Raw genomic sequence first — 17,524 nt, 5'->3', positions numbered from 1 at the left:
TCTATCTCCTTGCCACCTTGTAACATCCCCTGTGAAGCATATGTTGGATGTTTTTTGATGAACATATTCGCGGAATTAACGAGGGTGGACACAGAGCTCGAACCGTGAACCTCCGCAATAAACGGCCAACCCACGACAACCACTCGGCCACGTGACCGCCGAAGTGCTAGGCCGCAGGTGTCGACCACCAAACCTGTTTGAAGAAATGCGTGCGATATGTGAAATGTGGTTTTGCACAAAATGTTTCCCGTGTTACTGTTGCGCTGATGCGTTAAATACGTTGTTCTCTACGCCGCTGTGTGCCCGGTTGACGTGCTACGCGGTGACGTGCTGCCCGGCGAAGAGTCGCGTGAGCCTGGGCGATGTCCTGGCGCTGCTGGCGTGCGTTCGTGAGGACGAGGCCCTGGGCCGGGGCACCACCCTCTGGGCTCAGGTGGGGGCCCTCCTGGAGTGGCCGTTTTTGGCTGCCGAATCCCTCTTGCTGAGAGCCGTTGCGAAACAGCGGAGGCCTTAACCTCGGGGCTCGTAGGCCACATGTGTCCCGGGAATGGTCTTGGGGTGGGCCGACCAGCTATGGTCCTTCGAGAGATATGGCTCGCCATGACATAGAGAGATACAGATGAGTGAGGCGACAGATTCCTGTATGAATCACCCACGGTGGAATGGTAGGATTTAAAAAACACAACTAGCACTAATTATCACCATCATTATTTTACCATGAGCATGAATCATCATCACCATCATTCACCACCACCATTAATCATCATCATTAACCATCAGCACTAATCATCACCATCATTCATCATCAGCTACATCCGTGATTATCCCCGCTGGGTGTACACCTGGAGGTGTGACGTGCGTGCCCCCCCCACCCCCCCAGGTGTGCGAGTGGCTGCGTGTGAACGACTCGGAGTTCGCGCCCTGTGACGTCGGTGCCGCCCCTCCCGCAACCTCAGCGACCGCTCTGAACCGGTTCACGCTTCACTCCATCGGAACCTTTCTCAAAGTGCCGGCAGATGAAGGTAAACATTGAACCAAAATGCTCCCGAAAGCAAACCAGAGCAACTTAATCAGGTTTTGATTGCTGGCAAGGAAAATAAAAAATTCCAGTCCAGATGCCATCATTAGCAACAACTTTGTCACGATCCTCGGGGTGTCACAGCCACGTCTCCTCTTGCCGCTGATCCCGGTTGTGGCCAAGCTCGCGCTGAGAGTCGCGACTGGGCTCTCGACAAAGGGGGTTCTGCTAAAGTGACAGCATGAACAATGAGTGACCGCTCGTTAGACGCACAATTCATTGCGTGTGTGGTGTGGAGCTGGAGAGAGGAGGATGGGGTGTTGGCTGGTGAAGCCCGTGACAAGTTGTGCGTTTGGCAACCGTGCCGTGCGCCCCATTCCTCCGTGCCACCAGCAGGGGGCGAGCGGGCGCTGCTGCCCGACCCGCAGGAATCGCACCGCGTGGCGCTCACGATCCTGCTCGCTGCTGACGTGGATGCCGGCGCTCCGCCTCGCAGGTAAGGCCCCCGTCGCTTCAAACGGGCAGGGAAGGCGCATTGAGAGGCGTTGCAGAAGAGGGATTCAATGGCTCACTGGACTTGCAATCCAGAGGTCGTCGACGCGAATCGACCTCCCCACGTGGCAGTTGAGACGATGAGTCACTATCAAGTTTTTGTGCGCTGGCTGTTCCAGCGATTGCTCTCGGCCCGGCGAGGCTGAGCCGCTGGCTGAGTTCCTGGCGCCCCTCACGGACACGCTGCGACGGCTGGGCTCGCACGCCTATCTGCCCCGGGCCAAGGCCGACCGCGCTCTGCTGCTGCTGTTGGCGCTGCTGCGGAAGACTGAACCCAGGGGCGGAGCGGAGCATGCTGGGAATGGAACAGGCAAGGTTTATCCATCGGTCTCTCCAAACAAATACAAAGATCCCCCGTGTCGCCTTAACAGACATTTTGTGGGCAAGCGCTGTTAGCGAGCACCTATGAAGGCCGGCACGGCACACGAGGGGGTGAGTGGCCAGCACCACTCCCGGCCGCCTTTGTCTTCTCAGTGGCTATCGCACCGGGTACTACTTTTGAGGCCGAGTCGACCTAGGGGAGGCCCAGGACCGGTTCAGATTATCGTCACTGGTGTTGGCTGTGAGCGGGAATCAAACTCTGGTGCCTCGTCACCGCTCCGCCATTGGAATCTTCTCCACCAGAGGGTGCAGCGCCCCGTTAAAGAGGCCGGCTTGTGTGGCAGTCGTGTTCTAATCTTTAGTGGGTTGTGACTAATTTAATCAATTTATTGAAACCTGTGCAGTTGGCACTGCAGTGTTTTTACACATTTGTGCACGGGTATGCTGTGTTGGTGCTGCTTGCATTCGAGCAGTGGTGTTTGTGTTTGATTGTTGAGCATGCTCTGTCGTGTAGCTTTGGTGCGGGATTATTTTTACCGTGCTCACGTTTGTTAGCATTGTGCTCGTGTTCTCGGTACGATGCGCGTGGCCCAGTGGGTATCAGCACAGTCCTCCTCTTTGTCACAAATGCTTGAGTGAATGCGTGCACGTTTGTGTACATATGGGCATCCTTGCATGTGTGTGCTTACATGTGTGTGCTTACATGTGTGGGTGTGTGCGCTGCAGACACGGTGCGCTCCGTGCTGCGTGATGCGGCGCAGGCCTGCACCGAGGGCTTGTTGCAGTACCTGCTGCGACAGCTCACCTACGAGATGGAGCAGGTATAGGGGGCCATGGAAAGATGTCTGTTCCTGGGTTCTGCTCTTTGTAAGAGACTTGCATGTTGAACTTCTTTCGCATCGTATGTAGCCGTGGTGGTGGTCGTAGGGACTCGGGTGGTTGTGATTGAAATGCGCGATTTCATATAAGCCATCAGTCAATGACAACAGCCGCAAATAACAGAAATCTCTTTTGAACATATTATGCACTTCCATTGTAATAAATGATTGTACCCATGGTGGCGAGGTGTTAACTACCTCGCCTGGTATACAGGAGGCCGTGGGTTCGATCCCAACTCTGACGCCTGCTGTAAATTTGGAGTTTGCGTGTTCTCCCCGTAGTCACTTGAATTTGTCTCCGGGTCTTCCGGTTTCCCCCCCCACATTTAGAAACATGCGTTTAGAGTATTTGGCTGCCGTAAATTTCAACATGATAAGCCGCTTCCGTTGAGCAACAAATTCTGGCCAGGTCACTTCTGAGATATATAGCTCAGTGGGCCTTACCTGGTAAATTAAAATAGTTTTTGGGCTGTATGAAATATGGATGTGAAGATTTGGCTTCTCGGAAATCTGCTCCCGCGCCCCATCCCCGCCGCCTGTGCCCACGCTCGGCACCGCGGCCGCCGGTCCCTCCCCCTCGCCTCGCCGCCGCGCAGGAGCGTGACCTCGAGCGCGCTGACCTCCACCTGGACGTGCTCACGGCCCTCGTGCGGGTCCTCGGCGAGGGCCCTCCGGGGGTGGCGCCGTTCCTCGTCGACTTCATCTCTCGCCTCGTCCGCGCCTCGCTCGAAACCTTGCAGGGACGCCCTGAGGTGAGGGCCTTTTTGGAAGCATTTAACTTTTTCCCTTTGCAGTGTTGCTCTTTATTGAACGTTGAAATGTCAGGGAATGACGATTGTTAAACTTCGGCACTTTGGGCAAGCGGCCTCTCGCTTCTCCTCGGTTGACCCTGCCCGCTGGGTTCTCCCTGAGCTAGAGAAGCTCGTCGGTGGAGGAGGCCGGGGAACTGGCCACATCAATTCGACCCTTGTCGTCGAGACTCGGGGATGAGGAAGGGCGCTCACTTTGTCGCGCCTCTCTGTGCAGGAGGCGCAGACCGCCCCCCAACTTCTCCAGCGAGCGGTGGCCGCGGCGTCCCTGGCGTGGACGTGCGGCGTAGTCGCCGCGACCCCTGACCTCCGGCGGGGCTGCCGTGCCGCTCTGGAGGCCGCGGCGCGCCACGCGACCTCCGCGCCCCTCAACCAAACGTTGGCGCGGCCCATGGGCACGCTCGCCGCACGGTACGCCCGCCCCGTCACGTTGCTCCGGAGGTAAAGGTGCAGCCCCCGTATGTGCTTGCTCGTGCCGCTGCTGGGAGAAGGGCCTCCATTACAAGGAGCTCGAGAGGGCCCCTCTCAAGGATATTTTTGGCCTCCCCTTCCACACTGACCAGACGTCTTGTAGGAGGTGTGAGAAGCCACATTCACAACGATACACGGAACTGCCGATCCCCTAACTATGGTGTACCTATTCATGGATGGACACAAGCTGAGGGATTTAAGAAACATGCCCATTTCTTTTACTGCCGTGCCGGGAGATAGAGCCGGCGACCTCTGGATAGCAAGTCCAGCGTGCTCACGCAAAGTGCGCAAGATTGCAGCCCCGTGGCCTTAAGTGGTCCAATCAGAGGGCAGCCTGGTCGACAACAACAACAACAACACCGTGGACATAATTCGTCGTGTGGAGAAATCGTTGTTTACGTGAGGCTGCTAGGGAATTAGCCAGGAAGGGGCTCAAAGGAGACCTGGCATAGGCGGGGTCGCTTTGGGAGGCGAGTGCCTGGGCTTTGTGCTGAAGGACTCGCCTAGAGCAGATGGTGTGGGTGCAAAGAGGCTGGAGATGAAGTCCCAAGCTGCCGTTGTCAGTGTTGTCAATAATGTGTTCATGCCGTGAATGCCAAGGCTATAATTAAAGCGTGATTGAAATCTAATCAACACTGATACTAAGGTTGCTTTTCCATTGTACTATTCAGTCAGGAGCAGTGGCGAATGGTTATCACTCTGCTATGAACCGAGTGACCTGAGTTCAATTCCCAGACACGGCTAACACCAGCGGCGAGTGATGTCAGAACCGGTTCTGGGCTCCTCTGACCAGCGTGGTGAAGTATGGTCAAACAACAACTCGTGACTGACGAGGCATGGCCAGACGGGGGTTGGGGTAGGTCTTCATCCAGCAATGGATTTACAAAGAGCTTTATATTATTGTGGTTTCGTACGGCTTCTCGCTGTGGTGCGGATGTGACGCCTGGTTCCAGGTTTACAGATGGGTGCACAGGGACATTAGCTTGGCACCGTTTCTCTTGGAGGCAGGGGCCCTTTAACCACAAAGTGCTCATCCTAGAGGGTCTCACTCCCTTTTTGGAAAAGGAGGGGGTTTTTTTCGCCATTAAATTTCACTTTTGGAAGTAGAATAAAAAAAACACTGGCTGTTGGTGTCCAATGTTTGTGTGATGAACGCTTTTCTTGCCAGCGTGGGAATCACGATTGAAAGCTTTCAATCTGGCGATGTTTGCCCCCTCTGTCGCTGTCAGCATGTGTTCTCAACTCACTGACAGCGTTGCTCGTTACGCACAATGGGATTAATTTGCTCGCCGTAAGTGTCGTGCAGTTTCCTTTGCCTCAGATAAATAATTTATTGCAGATTGTGTTTTATTATGATGGAAGCTCCCTACTACAAATTATACAGTGATCTTATTTACTGGATAATTTTCCACTTGGTCTTTATTTTAATTTTTTTTCGCAGGAAAGCCTCGCTGAGAATTAAAACTCTTCTTCGTGGGGGGGGGGGTGGGGGTGGGGGGGTTCCTGCAAAAATTGTGCGGTAAGGGGCGATGTCACTTGCTGGAATGTCAATTGAGTCGTTTTTTTTCAGCATTTGAATATTTGGCTGTGGCGGAATTGGAGAATTCGGAGGATGCCCATCCCGAACAGGGGTAGAGCATACAAGCTGCGCACAGAGGCGCCTCAGGTGGCACGAGTGTTACCACTTCGCTTGCCGCTCTGCGAACCCTGGGTTCCCGTTTGTGCCATCATTGGCCAATATTCAGAGTTTTCGCGACATAATATCACTACACGATAACAAGTATTAGTTAGATCTCCTTGACATCTCTTAAACCCGTGGGCTGCATTAACACAACAGTGGTACCTGGTATGAACAGGATATTGCCTTGGTTGTGAACTGCCGGGTAGGCATCAGGCTTGGTTATTGTAAATCTTTCGCACTGTTTCACAAATGCACAGTGCTGCCAAAGATGGAGAGCTCGTGTTGGGCACAACAAAGCGTGCTCGCACAAAGAAGGCTACAAGTCTCCAATGAGTCGCTGTCCACCCCTGCATGGCAGTTGTTTGACCATACTTCACCCGGTTCCAATATCACTCGCGGCTGATGTTAGTTATGCATGGTCGGGTATCAAACTCAGATCGTAGTCTCATGTATATACGGATTCTAAGCACGAAACGATACTTTCACACCTTCGTCAATAACGATGCCCTTCAAGGAACAATTCCCTGTATATATAATAGGTGATTTTTGAGCAGTGAAGGTCTCTGCTTTAAAAACAAACAAAATGTTAGTGTAGATGATGTTGGGTTGTGTTCTTTGCGCACCGCTGCCGATGTGGAACACACAATTTTTTTGTTTGAGTCGAAAAGGGAGAGCCTTATTGTAAAATCCGGCGGACGTTGTGACATTCCAGTGTCTCATGCACCATTGACCTTTTGGCCGACAGACGCAGCTTATGAATATAGATTAGTCGTGGTTGGCTCAACATGAATGAAGGATTATTTGTTTTTGTCAGTATGTGCAAATTTACTTTAGCTACAAGGTGTTGAATATTAGTTTTAATTATTCTAATGAAGCCTCGGGAAAAGGTTATTCCACTCCCTTTTACCGGCATGCTTTGTCATGAGATGCAGGTTAAGTTAGTCGACTGAAGTTCAACACACATACAGATAATACTGCCGTGTTTGTTCACTGATATGGCCATGGTGGCGCCCGCCTGTGAAGGCAACGGTTGGTGGATCGCGTAGATTTGTGAAACTCCCAAGTCCACCGGACTGCCTGTAGCTTCGTTAACCTTTCCGTGCGGACCATTGTTGCAAGTATTCCCGTTTCCCTCCCACGTGGAAAACATTTCCTCAAAAGGAATCGTCCAAAAAGAGTTTTGAGACTTTGCTGGGTAATTGTTCAGGGTCTATAAATTCCCAACAATTGAGGTTGATTTCCTTGGTTCATCGTTTACCGGCTCGTCAATGTTTTTCGAGCGTTTTCTGTCTTTCCGTTTTCCACGTTATTCGCTTCGTTAGCATAAGTGTAGCGTATCATTTGTAGATTGTCATCTATTCTTACATGCATGTTTCGATATATATCATGCATGTAAGAATTGAGTTTAATCCACAAATCAGTTCACTTTTGCATGTGTATTAAATATATTAATAAAATTCTTATTTGTTTTCGCATTGACCTTGCTGTCATTTGCGGATACAACGACACCGCTCCACTACTCGTGTGTCTACGCTATGACCCCTACGAAATTGACGCCAGCGTCTTCAAAAGCGGCATTGACTCGGCTTGTTGGAGGAAACGTCGTCTGCAATTTTGCCGAGCCTGCGCTGTCCTTGCGCGCTCAATTTTCGCGATAATTGTGTCCTCATTGTGCCCAATTCAGTTTTATGATGGCGTTAACAATATAAAGTCTTCGGGCTTTGAGACGCGGGCCTCTGTTATAAGTTGCGTTATATATAATTTAACGCAACTCAGCGTGGCGCTTACGCGTTTCTTTCTGCCCACGCCTGCCCTAGGCCTGAAGACGGCGGCGCCGGCGGGCGTGGCTGGGGCCGCGTGGCCGCCCGTTTCATCGGCGATCAGTGGCGGTGCCACTACCACACGCTGAGTGGCCGAGAGGACCCGGCTAGGACCACGCTGATGCCGCTGCTGCGCGGCTGCCTGGAGGCGCTGGCGCTGCTGCCCGCGGACAGCGCGCTCGCCGTGCTGCGCTGCCTGCAGCCGTTGCTGCCCCAGGTGAGTCGTGGGGTCGGACGGTGGACGCCAGATCCTCGCCTCAAAGGAGCGCGGGTACGCTGCCCGTCTCCGCTGACGTTCCCGAGACCGGTGATGGAAATTCCACGTTTCTCATTGGAGAGCCGCGGCAAAACAACTCTTGACCTCGCGCAGAATGGTACTCATTTTATTGATCTGGCAGGGATGATTGGCTTGAAATCAACAGTAGCTGTCTGTGGATGGATTGTTCCCTGGCAGTATCAATTAATTTTTTACACGTGCCTCTAGTTGGCAGCAGCATTTGCTTGAACCAGCTACATATAGCATAAGCTCATGGAAAATAACTGATTCTTATACAATTCTGTGCGTGAGTCGTGAGCGTAATAATCAATCTTAACCGACGAATCGTGCCAGATGTGCGACGACAGGGAGGGCGGCGACGTCGCCGAGGGAGTGATGGAGGAGGAGGCGAGCGAGGCCCGGTTGGGCCTGTGCGAGCACGCCCTGCAGCTCGCCTGGAAGACGGTGCGTGACCTCGGCAACGACCCGCAGGCGTTCTGGCCGGCGCTCGGCGCCTTCGTGCGGGCGGCGTTCGCTCCGCGGCTGTTGGCTCTCCGCGTCGACGACCCCGTCGCAGGGCGGCTCGCCGGCGCCCTGGCCCAGGTGAGCGGCACAGCTGCTGGCGCAGGCTCAATCGCTCGTTACTCTTTGAAGGAAGAAAAATATCATTCCCTTCTTTCGTAACCTGCCACCTTTATTGATCGAGTTTGATCATGCGTGAGCTTCGGTTTGGACTCAATTTCCCATGCGAATCTTATTCGTGTGGACCACAGCCATGTGTTGGCGGACAGAAAGCTTTTCCACCGATATCAAGCATTAGTTGTGGTATCTTTTGATGGGGGGGGGGGGGGGGGGTTCGATCCAAAGAATTGACATGAACGCCTTTCGTCTGATACACGAGTCGTGCCCGTTGTTTCGCTTCACACCGTTGGATGTTGAAGTTAGCGTTGATATAAATGCTCAGCGTAAACGCACGCCACTTTTGTGCGTGGAGCCTCGTGGTGTGGTGTTTGGGGGGTGGGGGAGGGGCACGATGGGAGCAGGTGGAGCGGGGGGGGGGAGCGTGTCGTGTCACCGTGCTTGTGGATGCAGCTCGGCCTCGGGCGGCGGCGTCGTGACTTCTTCCGCATTGACTTTGAAACGGGATAAAAATAAATTCAATTTAGGTCGCCTTAGTCACGGCGTAACTTGATGATACGCCCACCGCACAACAGAAACATGCCTGAATGCTGCGTTTAATGGATGTCCTCGCCACCTCAATTGAATGGGATCTTGTCTGCCGTTATGAAGAGACGGCGTGACGCTTAAAAAGGAAACAACCTTCAGTCGTTCTCCTTGACCTCATTCTCGCAGCTTGGCACAAACTCGCTCGCAAGTGCCCGCTGGAGCAACCGCGGAGCTCTTCAAGTGTTGTCGTGCGAGCATTGTGGGTAATGTACGTATGTTGAACTTCTTTCGTACCGTACGTAGCCAACCGTGCTCATCGGAGGTGTGGGGAATGTGCTGTCGGTGCCGAACCGTGCATCCGCGTCGCGCGTTACATACAAAACGCGGGATGTACGCTCATCAGAAACGTGACAAAACGTGTGTGCAGCTGTCGGGCGAGCTCGTGAGGATGGCCGAGACCAAGCTGGGCGTCTTCAACGTCCTCGTCACGCACTGCTGCCAAACGTGGCTGCCGCCCTACGGAGAACTCCCCGAGGGAGGCGAGGAGGCATCCGTGGAGGATGCCTGTTCCAGCGCGCTCAACCACGTGACCTTGCTGGCAGAGGCCGTTCTTTTTGGGCCTGTCTTCAGGAAAGAGCAGCGGTAAGGGCATCGGTGTGCAGGGTGACCAGGAAAATAAAACTAACCGCTACCTTATTAACACCGTTGACAGCAGTGGAAATTGGGTGGGGATCCGAGCAAAAGCTCAACTTATGAAACCAACCAAGTGAGACAAGCCAGACCAATACGTGAGCCTGGTTTAGCGTGTTGTGAAGTCGCCGTTGCGATTCACGAGTTGGCGGATCAGCATTTAAAGCCTGTGGAGTGCTCGGATTTGTTTATTCGATCGGCTGTGGCAAGACGGAGTGCCACAGCAGCATTAAGTTGCACCTCTGCCAGCGTGCGCGCAGCACCCATTGTTTTTTATGTGTCATGCTTGATCTGTCATCATCATCGTCGTTGGTCAAATATAATCAGTCCCCTGCTGGATGAAGGCTTTCCCGATCCATCATGGAGCAATCCGTCAAGCGCCCGAGCTGATTTCATCACTGGGGAGACAAAGGCGGCCGGGCGTGGTGTTGGCCACCCACTCCCTAGTGTACCGTGCCGACCTTAATAGGTGCTCGCTAACAGCACTTGCCTCAACGGTCTGTTAAGGCTAAACGGGGCATCTTTGTCTTCGTTTCGTGCGTGAGTGCAGGGTGTTGAACGACGCAAACTCCTTCGTGGAGAAACTGGGCGAGGGCTGCGCCGCCAACGCCGTCGTGGCGTGCAGGTCGGTGCCCGCGTGCGGCCGCTCCCCTCGCGAAATACAAGGCGATCCATCTGCAGATACCCCACTCAATTCTGTTGGGCCCTCTTGACTTTCTCCTACTGCAAAGGAGGAGTGATTGGATGTGGTGAAAGCGATGGCACCGCGTCGCCTGACTTGACCCCACTGAATGTTTTCTTGCGGGAGAGTGTTAGAACATTCAATAAGCTACATTGAGATAGATGGGAGATATGTAGAGGCTTCAGATAAGAATGTTTTTTTTCTATAATTTATCGTATTATATTAGTGGGGTATCATCGTGGTCGGCTCCGCTGACTTCCTTGGGCTTGAGCGCAGGTGGCAGCAGGAAAGGTGTGCGTCCAATCTTGCCAGGTGTCAGAAGGTCAGCCGCACTAGAGCCTGGATCAGCCTTTGTCAAGATGATCACCGGGCACCCAACAGCAGTGTTGTCATACTGCGTTGGCACTGGTGCACATGCGCACATATAAAAACTCAACACGTTCGTGTTATTGACGACTGTGTTGAGGTTTTGCATAAAACAGGTATGGGCTTCTGCGGCGTGGAAGAGTAGGCCAAATATCCTTCACAACGGCTCTCTAAGAGCGCCCGCTCATGGAGTCCCTATCGCCAGCAGCGGCGTGACCGATAGACAGCAAGGGCTGCCCCGGCCGCAGGGCGCCGCGTAGCTCCGATGTTCCTCCGAAGGGCTACATTCCCGGAACACTTCACCCCCCATGCCCGGCGTCCACAGGCAGTGGGCCGCACGCGCGGAGCGGTGCGCGCCGCCCTGTGCCTTCCGCACACGTCTCCGCGAATGTCAAGTGGCGTGTCGCTCGGCGCTCTCCCCATCTCGGCGTAGCGCGCGCTGCCACGGAGGTGACGCGCGCTCACGGGAGTGGCTTGTTTTTGCGCGGTGAATTAATTTCTCTCCGGAGAAGTAACCTCAAGGGCCCCGAGTGAGGAGGCACTTGGCGGGGGTCTCCGTGAAAGGCCGGACGATGACTTGGAGGTGACCTGTTTTTGTGTGCGGCCTGCTTCAAGCACTCGCGGTAAAATGCAAATATTCGACAGCTTCTTATTTTCGTCCTTTAATTGTGGGAGTGAGTGACACTGACCCGTAAGGAATGCAATTACATTTCCCCTGCGTATGTGTGAAGGAGCAAAAAAAAGAAATCCGTGAAAATCTGTAAACATTTCCATCAAATTATATTTTGTTTAAAATATAACACGGTACGGCCAACTTACAAGACACACGTGCGCATAATGTCGTTTTCAGTCACGGTGTGCTCACAAGGTATAAAATGCGACGAACATGTAATATCTAATTAGGAATGGGCGTAAGCTTAGCTTGCGGTTGGACCCCATTGACATGCGACATTTGTCTTGCCGTGGTTATTTTGCACTCTGGTACAGCAATGGTTTATTTTTTATGCGTTTATGAAAGGCGGGACAGATCAAGTAAGTTCACGTTTGCATTTTTCAAACCGTTAACCTCTGCAACAAGTGTTGAACGTGCTTCTGCTAGGCCGCGTCACAATTCAGATATCAGTAGCGAGTGATATCTGACTTGGTCGTAGGCCCAGCCTCGGCCTTACATGTGCAGTGTGTAAACATCAGAGTATGTTGTGTGGGTTGGCTCGGCCTAAGAATGTGTTTATGGCACAGTGTGTATACGTCAGAACTGGGTAGACAAAGGTGGCTGGGCGTGGTGGTGGCCACACCACCCTCTCATGCTGCAGCAGCAGCAGCAGCCTCAGTAGATGTTTGCGAACAACACTTACTTTATATTCTTGGTTCTTTCGGTAAAATCACGTAGAAGGGAAATAATAAAATAATAAAAATATAAAACAATAGATATTTTATTTTAATTGTATTATTTCCCTTCTACGTGACTTTACCGAAAGAACCAAGAATATTAATCCCTGCAGTCACGAAAGCTTTAAATCAAAATTTAACACTTATTTTGTTTTGTATCCGAACTTTGTTTTGTATCCGCACATATTTGTTGATGTGTCCATGCTCATATGAGGACCAGTGGCAACGTTGTTAGTGCACTGCGCTGTGCACTCAGTGACTTGAGTTCGATTTCCAACTACAGCTAACACAAGTGAAAATCGGTATCAGAATTTGTCCTGGGCCACCCCTAGGTTGACTCAGTTTTAAATAATTCCCGGTGCGGTGCATAAACATTCAGCACTGGGGAGAAAAAGGCCGCCACGCGGGCGTTAGCCACTCCACCCCTCGTACGCCGCGCAGGGCTTGATCGGTGCTCGCTAACAGCACTTGCCCCAGTAGTCTGTATGGCTAAATTTGGAATCTTCGTCTTTTGCGCATGCTCATTCATAATGCCCAGCGAGAGCAAGGACGATTACATGGTTCGAGTGACGGCCCTGGGCTTCCTGCACAGCCTGAACCCAGCCAACCCAACACAGGCAAAGCTCAGCCGCGCCGTGCTGCTCGCACTGCTGGAGAAGGTGACACACCACCTCCACATCACCTCCACGATCACAATCTCACCACCTCCTCCACCACACCACCTCCGTAGTCACACCACCTTCACGACCACACCACCTCCACGACCACACCACCTTCGCATCCACACCACATTCAGATCACCTCCACGTCTACATCACCTCCGCGTTTACAACGTAAGCACCTCCATCACACCACCTCTGCAACAACACCACCTCCACGACCACACCACCTCCACGACCACACCACCTCCACGATCAGACCACCTCCGCATCCACACCACATTCAGATCACCTCCACGTCTACATCACCTCCGCGTTTACAACGTAAGCACCTCCATCACACCACCTCTGCAACAACACCACCTCCACGACCACACCACCTCCACGACCACACCACCTCCACGATCAGACCACCTCCGCATCCACACCACATTCAGATCACCTCCACGTCTACATCACCTCCGCATTTACAACCTAAGCACCTCCATCACACCACCTCCACGACCACACCACCTCCACGACCACACGTGCTCACTGTTTTGATATCCTTCATGAACTGGCCCCTGCCTACCTCTCCCTCTCTCATCTCAGTCTGCTCCCCCCCCCCATGCTCTCTCCTACATCTCACTCTACTCCTAGTTGCATTTAAACGCCATATAAATCCAAAGGTTATTGTGATTGTATAATAATCCTATCAGGCTTCATGACACAGTCAGACGTTACTTACGACGGTCCATTGGAATCCAGCTGCAAATCACTTTATTTTGATTTGGATCAAATAAATCTTTCACGTGATGGTCACCAGCTGGAACGACCACGCGAATGTCACTCTCGGTGCCGTCCGCGAGGCCGCAGCTGCCGAACGCCGCTGGCCGCGGGCCGACGTCGCGAGCCCTTCACGCTCGTTCTCCCCGCTAACCCCATTTTGATCACCGTCATTGACAGTAACGGCCGTAATTTTCCGCTGGTTGTTTTTGTGCCGCACGCACAAAGCAGCTTTGCTTGATTTGCAGCCCCACCACCTGGTGGTGTTTTTAAAATTTATTTCACCCCCCCCCCCGCACGCGCCGTGCACGTGGCGCGAGTGGCTCTTGATGTTTTATTTAGTTTTTTCGGTTTCTGTTCGCTGCGCTTCTCCGCGCTCACAGGCTTCCCAGTGGGCTGGGGAGGGGGGGCGAGCGGGGGGGCCGAGCGAGGCAACTCGCGTGTGAGAATCCGGGCCGTTTCAACCGGGCCGGCCCGGCTTCGGCAAAGTGGCTCGTGCACTTATGCAGCAATAAAGTGCCCGGGCGTGGCTGTAAAATGCGAGCGGAGTGCGCGTGCAGAGCGAGAGGAGAGCGAGCGTCAGCCTTGGCCCGGCGATGGCGGTCGTTCACGCTGACTTGCTAAGGGGGCGCTTATTGCGATCGGTAAAAATTTATGGCCCTGACGTTTGAACTGTGGCTTGAAAATTACAAAATAGGGCCCAATTTATTTTATTTTCCAGATGGTGGTTATCTGATTCTTTTTATATATTTATTCATGCACACCGGGAACGCGGTGTCTGCAGAGGGGCGGGGGGCCTTGGTTTTGGCCGGGTTCAGCAATGACCTGTGAAATCCGTTGCCTAACATTTTCAGTTTATCCTTCACTGCACTGGAACAAGGGGGACGCGGATTTGAGATTGTTCAGTGTACAAAGTAAATTGAATGGTATCACATATAACACGGCTTTTGTGTTTAGTTTGCAAATCTCGTATATGTTTGTATGGATCCATTTATTTCTAATCTTCATATGTACATTAATGATACATTTTTTTTGACATGTACTCACTCAGTCTTTCAGATCTATAAATATAGCGTGCCTTATAAATTGTAAAACCCAATGCTGAGTACAAAGTTCAGTTTTATAATTTGGCCGTAATAGTCATCAATAGTAGGATCGATTGGTAGATCGTTACCTACGTATTGTTCACCAAAGGATCGATCGGTAGATCATTGCGTAGGTATTGTTCACCCAAGGATCGATCGGTGGATCATTACGTACGTATTGTTCACCCAAGGATCGATCGGTAAATCATTACGTACGTATTGTTCACCCAAGGATCGATCGGTAGATTGTTACGTACGTATTGTTCACCCAAGGATCGATCGGTAGATCGTTACGTACGTATTGTTCAGCCGGCGTTACTTCCACACGTCATCAGGAATCCTCCGATCACGACGTGGTGATCGTGATGCATCCGGCGCGTGATTTAACAATCGTCCGTGCGCTCGCTCACAAACAATGTCGTGTGTCTGTCACCAAGTAATTCTCCCAAATGGAGAAATTACATTGAATCACGTCGACGTAAGTCAATCCAAAATGTGTTTTCAAAGCTATTCCATAGCCTGACGCTGCTGCTTAAAAAACATAAATGACAACGACTGTGCTCGCTGAGCCTGGATGAGCGCTAACCCTCATAGATTGCTCGCTGGTTTATTTCACAAATTGCCCACATTCCCCGGAATCTCTCCACCGACTCCCAATCCATCCGCACATCAACGACGAGATCGCCCTCACCGTCTCACGAGGTCCTACGTGGACTCGCCCCTTCCAACCTCTCTCCCTTCTCTTTCACTCCGGACTCTCCGACCACAATGGCCTCCCAATCGTGGTCGGCCTTCTCCGTTGATGCCCCAAAAGCCTGGAGTTCTCTCACTGTGAACAAGCACGTGGCCCAGCGGATCGCTTTGTTCGAGTCCAGGCTTGTAGGTATGTTGAAGTTCTTTCGCACCGTACGTAGCCAACCGCTCGAACCGGAGGTGCTTCAGACCTTTCTCTTCTCATCTGCCCCGGTGTCTTGTTCAGTACAGAAGTGCTTTTTATTGCATCCTCCTCTGCCTCACTTCTCCCTTCAACCATACAACAAACCTCTTCCCCCGTGATGCCATAACCCGCATATACGTTTATTTTATTACATACTTTATAACGTGCGGCTCCAATTGGACATTTTGTACATTTACAATGTGTTCTCTTCTTGTCTAAAGGGGGATTTGAGTGAAAACGGTGACATCTGTGCGAGGGTTATCATCCCATCGCTCCCGCGGTTCCGGTTCTCCGGGCCAGGTGTGGTGGTCCCGCGCGGCTCAGAGGGCCATGCGTTCATTACGCGCACTCTATTTAACACGAGCAAACACAAAGAGGCCTCATTTAGCCTCATTGACTGTTTGGCCAAGTTGCTGTTAGCGGAGGGTCTGTAAAGGCCGGCTCGGTACACGTGGGGGGTGGTGATGCCAGAATCGCGAATGACCGGACAGTTTTGTCTTTCCCACCACTGAAATGAACCTGCCGCAGCAGGTACTCGTTGTAGGGTGAGTACATCTTTGGGTATCCCGGACTCCATTCACACGCCACCACTTGCTGGTGGTGTCTGTGGCAGGAATTTAACTCAGAATGCCCCGGTATTGGTGCAGTGCAGGTTGAATGAATTTTTGTTTGGTTTTTCAAACAATTGTATATTCACTCCTGGACAGTGGCCTCCAATATCACAATCCCTTAAGGTCCTGCGATGCCACAATCCATCTTAGTCGCGCACATCGCTCCATCTCCTCACTGGCCGTTCTCTCCGCCATGTTCTATCCATTGGCTGCCATTCCCATTTAAAAAGCGGTATGGAAAAAATAGGTTTTCCAAATTAGCGTTGAACTTATTTAACGTGTTTGATTTAACAACACGTTACAATTCACGAATGAACAATCATTGCCCATGTGCAGCCTGCTTCTGGCATAGTGGAGTATAATAATTGGGTTGATGCTGAGTTTCGCTTTGAAAAGTAGGGTGACAAATGTGCATTTGTATTTAGTTTTGTTTAAACAAATATGATCTCAGATGTCCTCTTCTGCCGTCACCGCGATAGAGCCCCATTAACCACGCTTGGGATGTGCATGCTAATAATACTCTGAAAAAAATGTTCTCTTGTGTCAAACAGAAGTGTTTAATTCTCACTGCTAAAATAATCCAAGTTAAGTAAAAAAAAAAGCCCGATTTAATGTGATTGGAAATGTACTGATTTGTCCAGGAGGGCCGCATTGAGTCGTATGACTTTTGTTTAGGAGGAGGGTCCTGCCACATTGGGTTTTTACTTCAAGATGTGTTCAATCGTTAATGATGAGTTGTGGTTATTACACAAGCGGGAGGAAACCAGAGCACCTGGAGAAAACCCACACACGCAAGGGGGGATACACTCAATCCCCGTACAGATGGAAACAGATGGGGATTAGTCCACTTGCTGTACTGCCTTCTGGCAAACCCAGCTGACACCAGGTGACCTGGTGTCACCTGGTGTCAGCTGGCCATTCGTGTCACCTTACCTGGCCACTCGTGTCACCTCGTGTCACCTGGTGTCACCTCGTGTCACCTGGTGTCAGCTGGCCATTCGTGTCACCTTACCTGGCCACTGGTGTCACCTCGTGTCACCTGGCCACTGGTGTCACCTGGTCACTGGTGTCACCTTACCTGACCACTTGTGTCACCTGGCTACTGATGTCACCTGGTGTCACCTGGTGTCACCTGGTGTCACCTGGTGTCACCTGGTCACTGGTGTCACCTTACCTGACCACTTGTGCCACCTGGCTACTGGTGTCACCTGCACGTATTTCGCGCCCCAACCATTCCTGACGCCTTGCCCCATCCTCTTCAGCGGATCATCTCCATGGAATAACAAACGCATCGTCGTTTTAATGTCATTTGTATAATTTGGTTCTGGCCTCCTTAGAATAATTCAGTTTTTATTTATACATCAGTG

The 17,524-nt window shown here is 51.9% G+C and overlaps 1 protein-coding gene across 3 annotated transcripts in view; it reads left to right on the top strand.

Moving 5' to 3' along the window:
- TARBP1 (tRNA guanosine 2 -O-methyltransferase TARBP1) overlaps positions 1 to 17,524 on the top strand; it is a 64,493-nt gene that overhangs the window by 7,484 nt on the left and 39,485 nt on the right. For 2 of the 3 annotated variants that reach the window (XM_078596566.1, XM_078596565.1), the window contains exons 11-22: positions 344 to 433; positions 881 to 1,022; positions 1,412 to 1,514; positions 1,690 to 1,880; positions 2,618 to 2,712; positions 3,366 to 3,521; positions 3,796 to 3,989; positions 7,548 to 7,767; positions 8,161 to 8,409; positions 9,401 to 9,615; positions 10,214 to 10,288; positions 12,639 to 12,759. In XM_078596566.1, the coding sequence (XP_078452692.1) occupies positions 344 to 433; positions 881 to 1,022; positions 1,412 to 1,514; positions 1,690 to 1,880; positions 2,618 to 2,712; positions 3,366 to 3,521; positions 3,796 to 3,989; positions 7,548 to 7,767; positions 8,161 to 8,409; positions 9,401 to 9,615; positions 10,214 to 10,288; positions 12,639 to 12,759 (1,851 nt within the window). The remainder of the gene's footprint in view (positions 1 to 343; positions 434 to 880; positions 1,023 to 1,411; positions 1,515 to 1,689; positions 1,881 to 2,617; positions 2,713 to 3,365; positions 3,522 to 3,795; positions 3,990 to 7,547; positions 7,768 to 8,160; positions 8,410 to 9,400; positions 9,616 to 10,213; positions 10,289 to 12,638; positions 12,760 to 17,524) is intronic. The other variant, XM_078596567.1, reaches the window with a different exon arrangement.

The sequence above is a fragment of the Lampetra planeri genome, chromosome 7 (assembly GCF_965212315.1).
Source record: "Lampetra planeri chromosome 7, kcLamPlan1.2.h2, whole genome shotgun sequence".
Lineage (NCBI taxonomy): Eukaryota > Metazoa > Chordata > Hyperoartia > Petromyzontiformes > Petromyzontidae > Lampetra > Lampetra planeri.
Note: the sequence above shows the minus strand (reverse complement) of the source record. Positions and strands in the feature narration are given on the sequence as shown.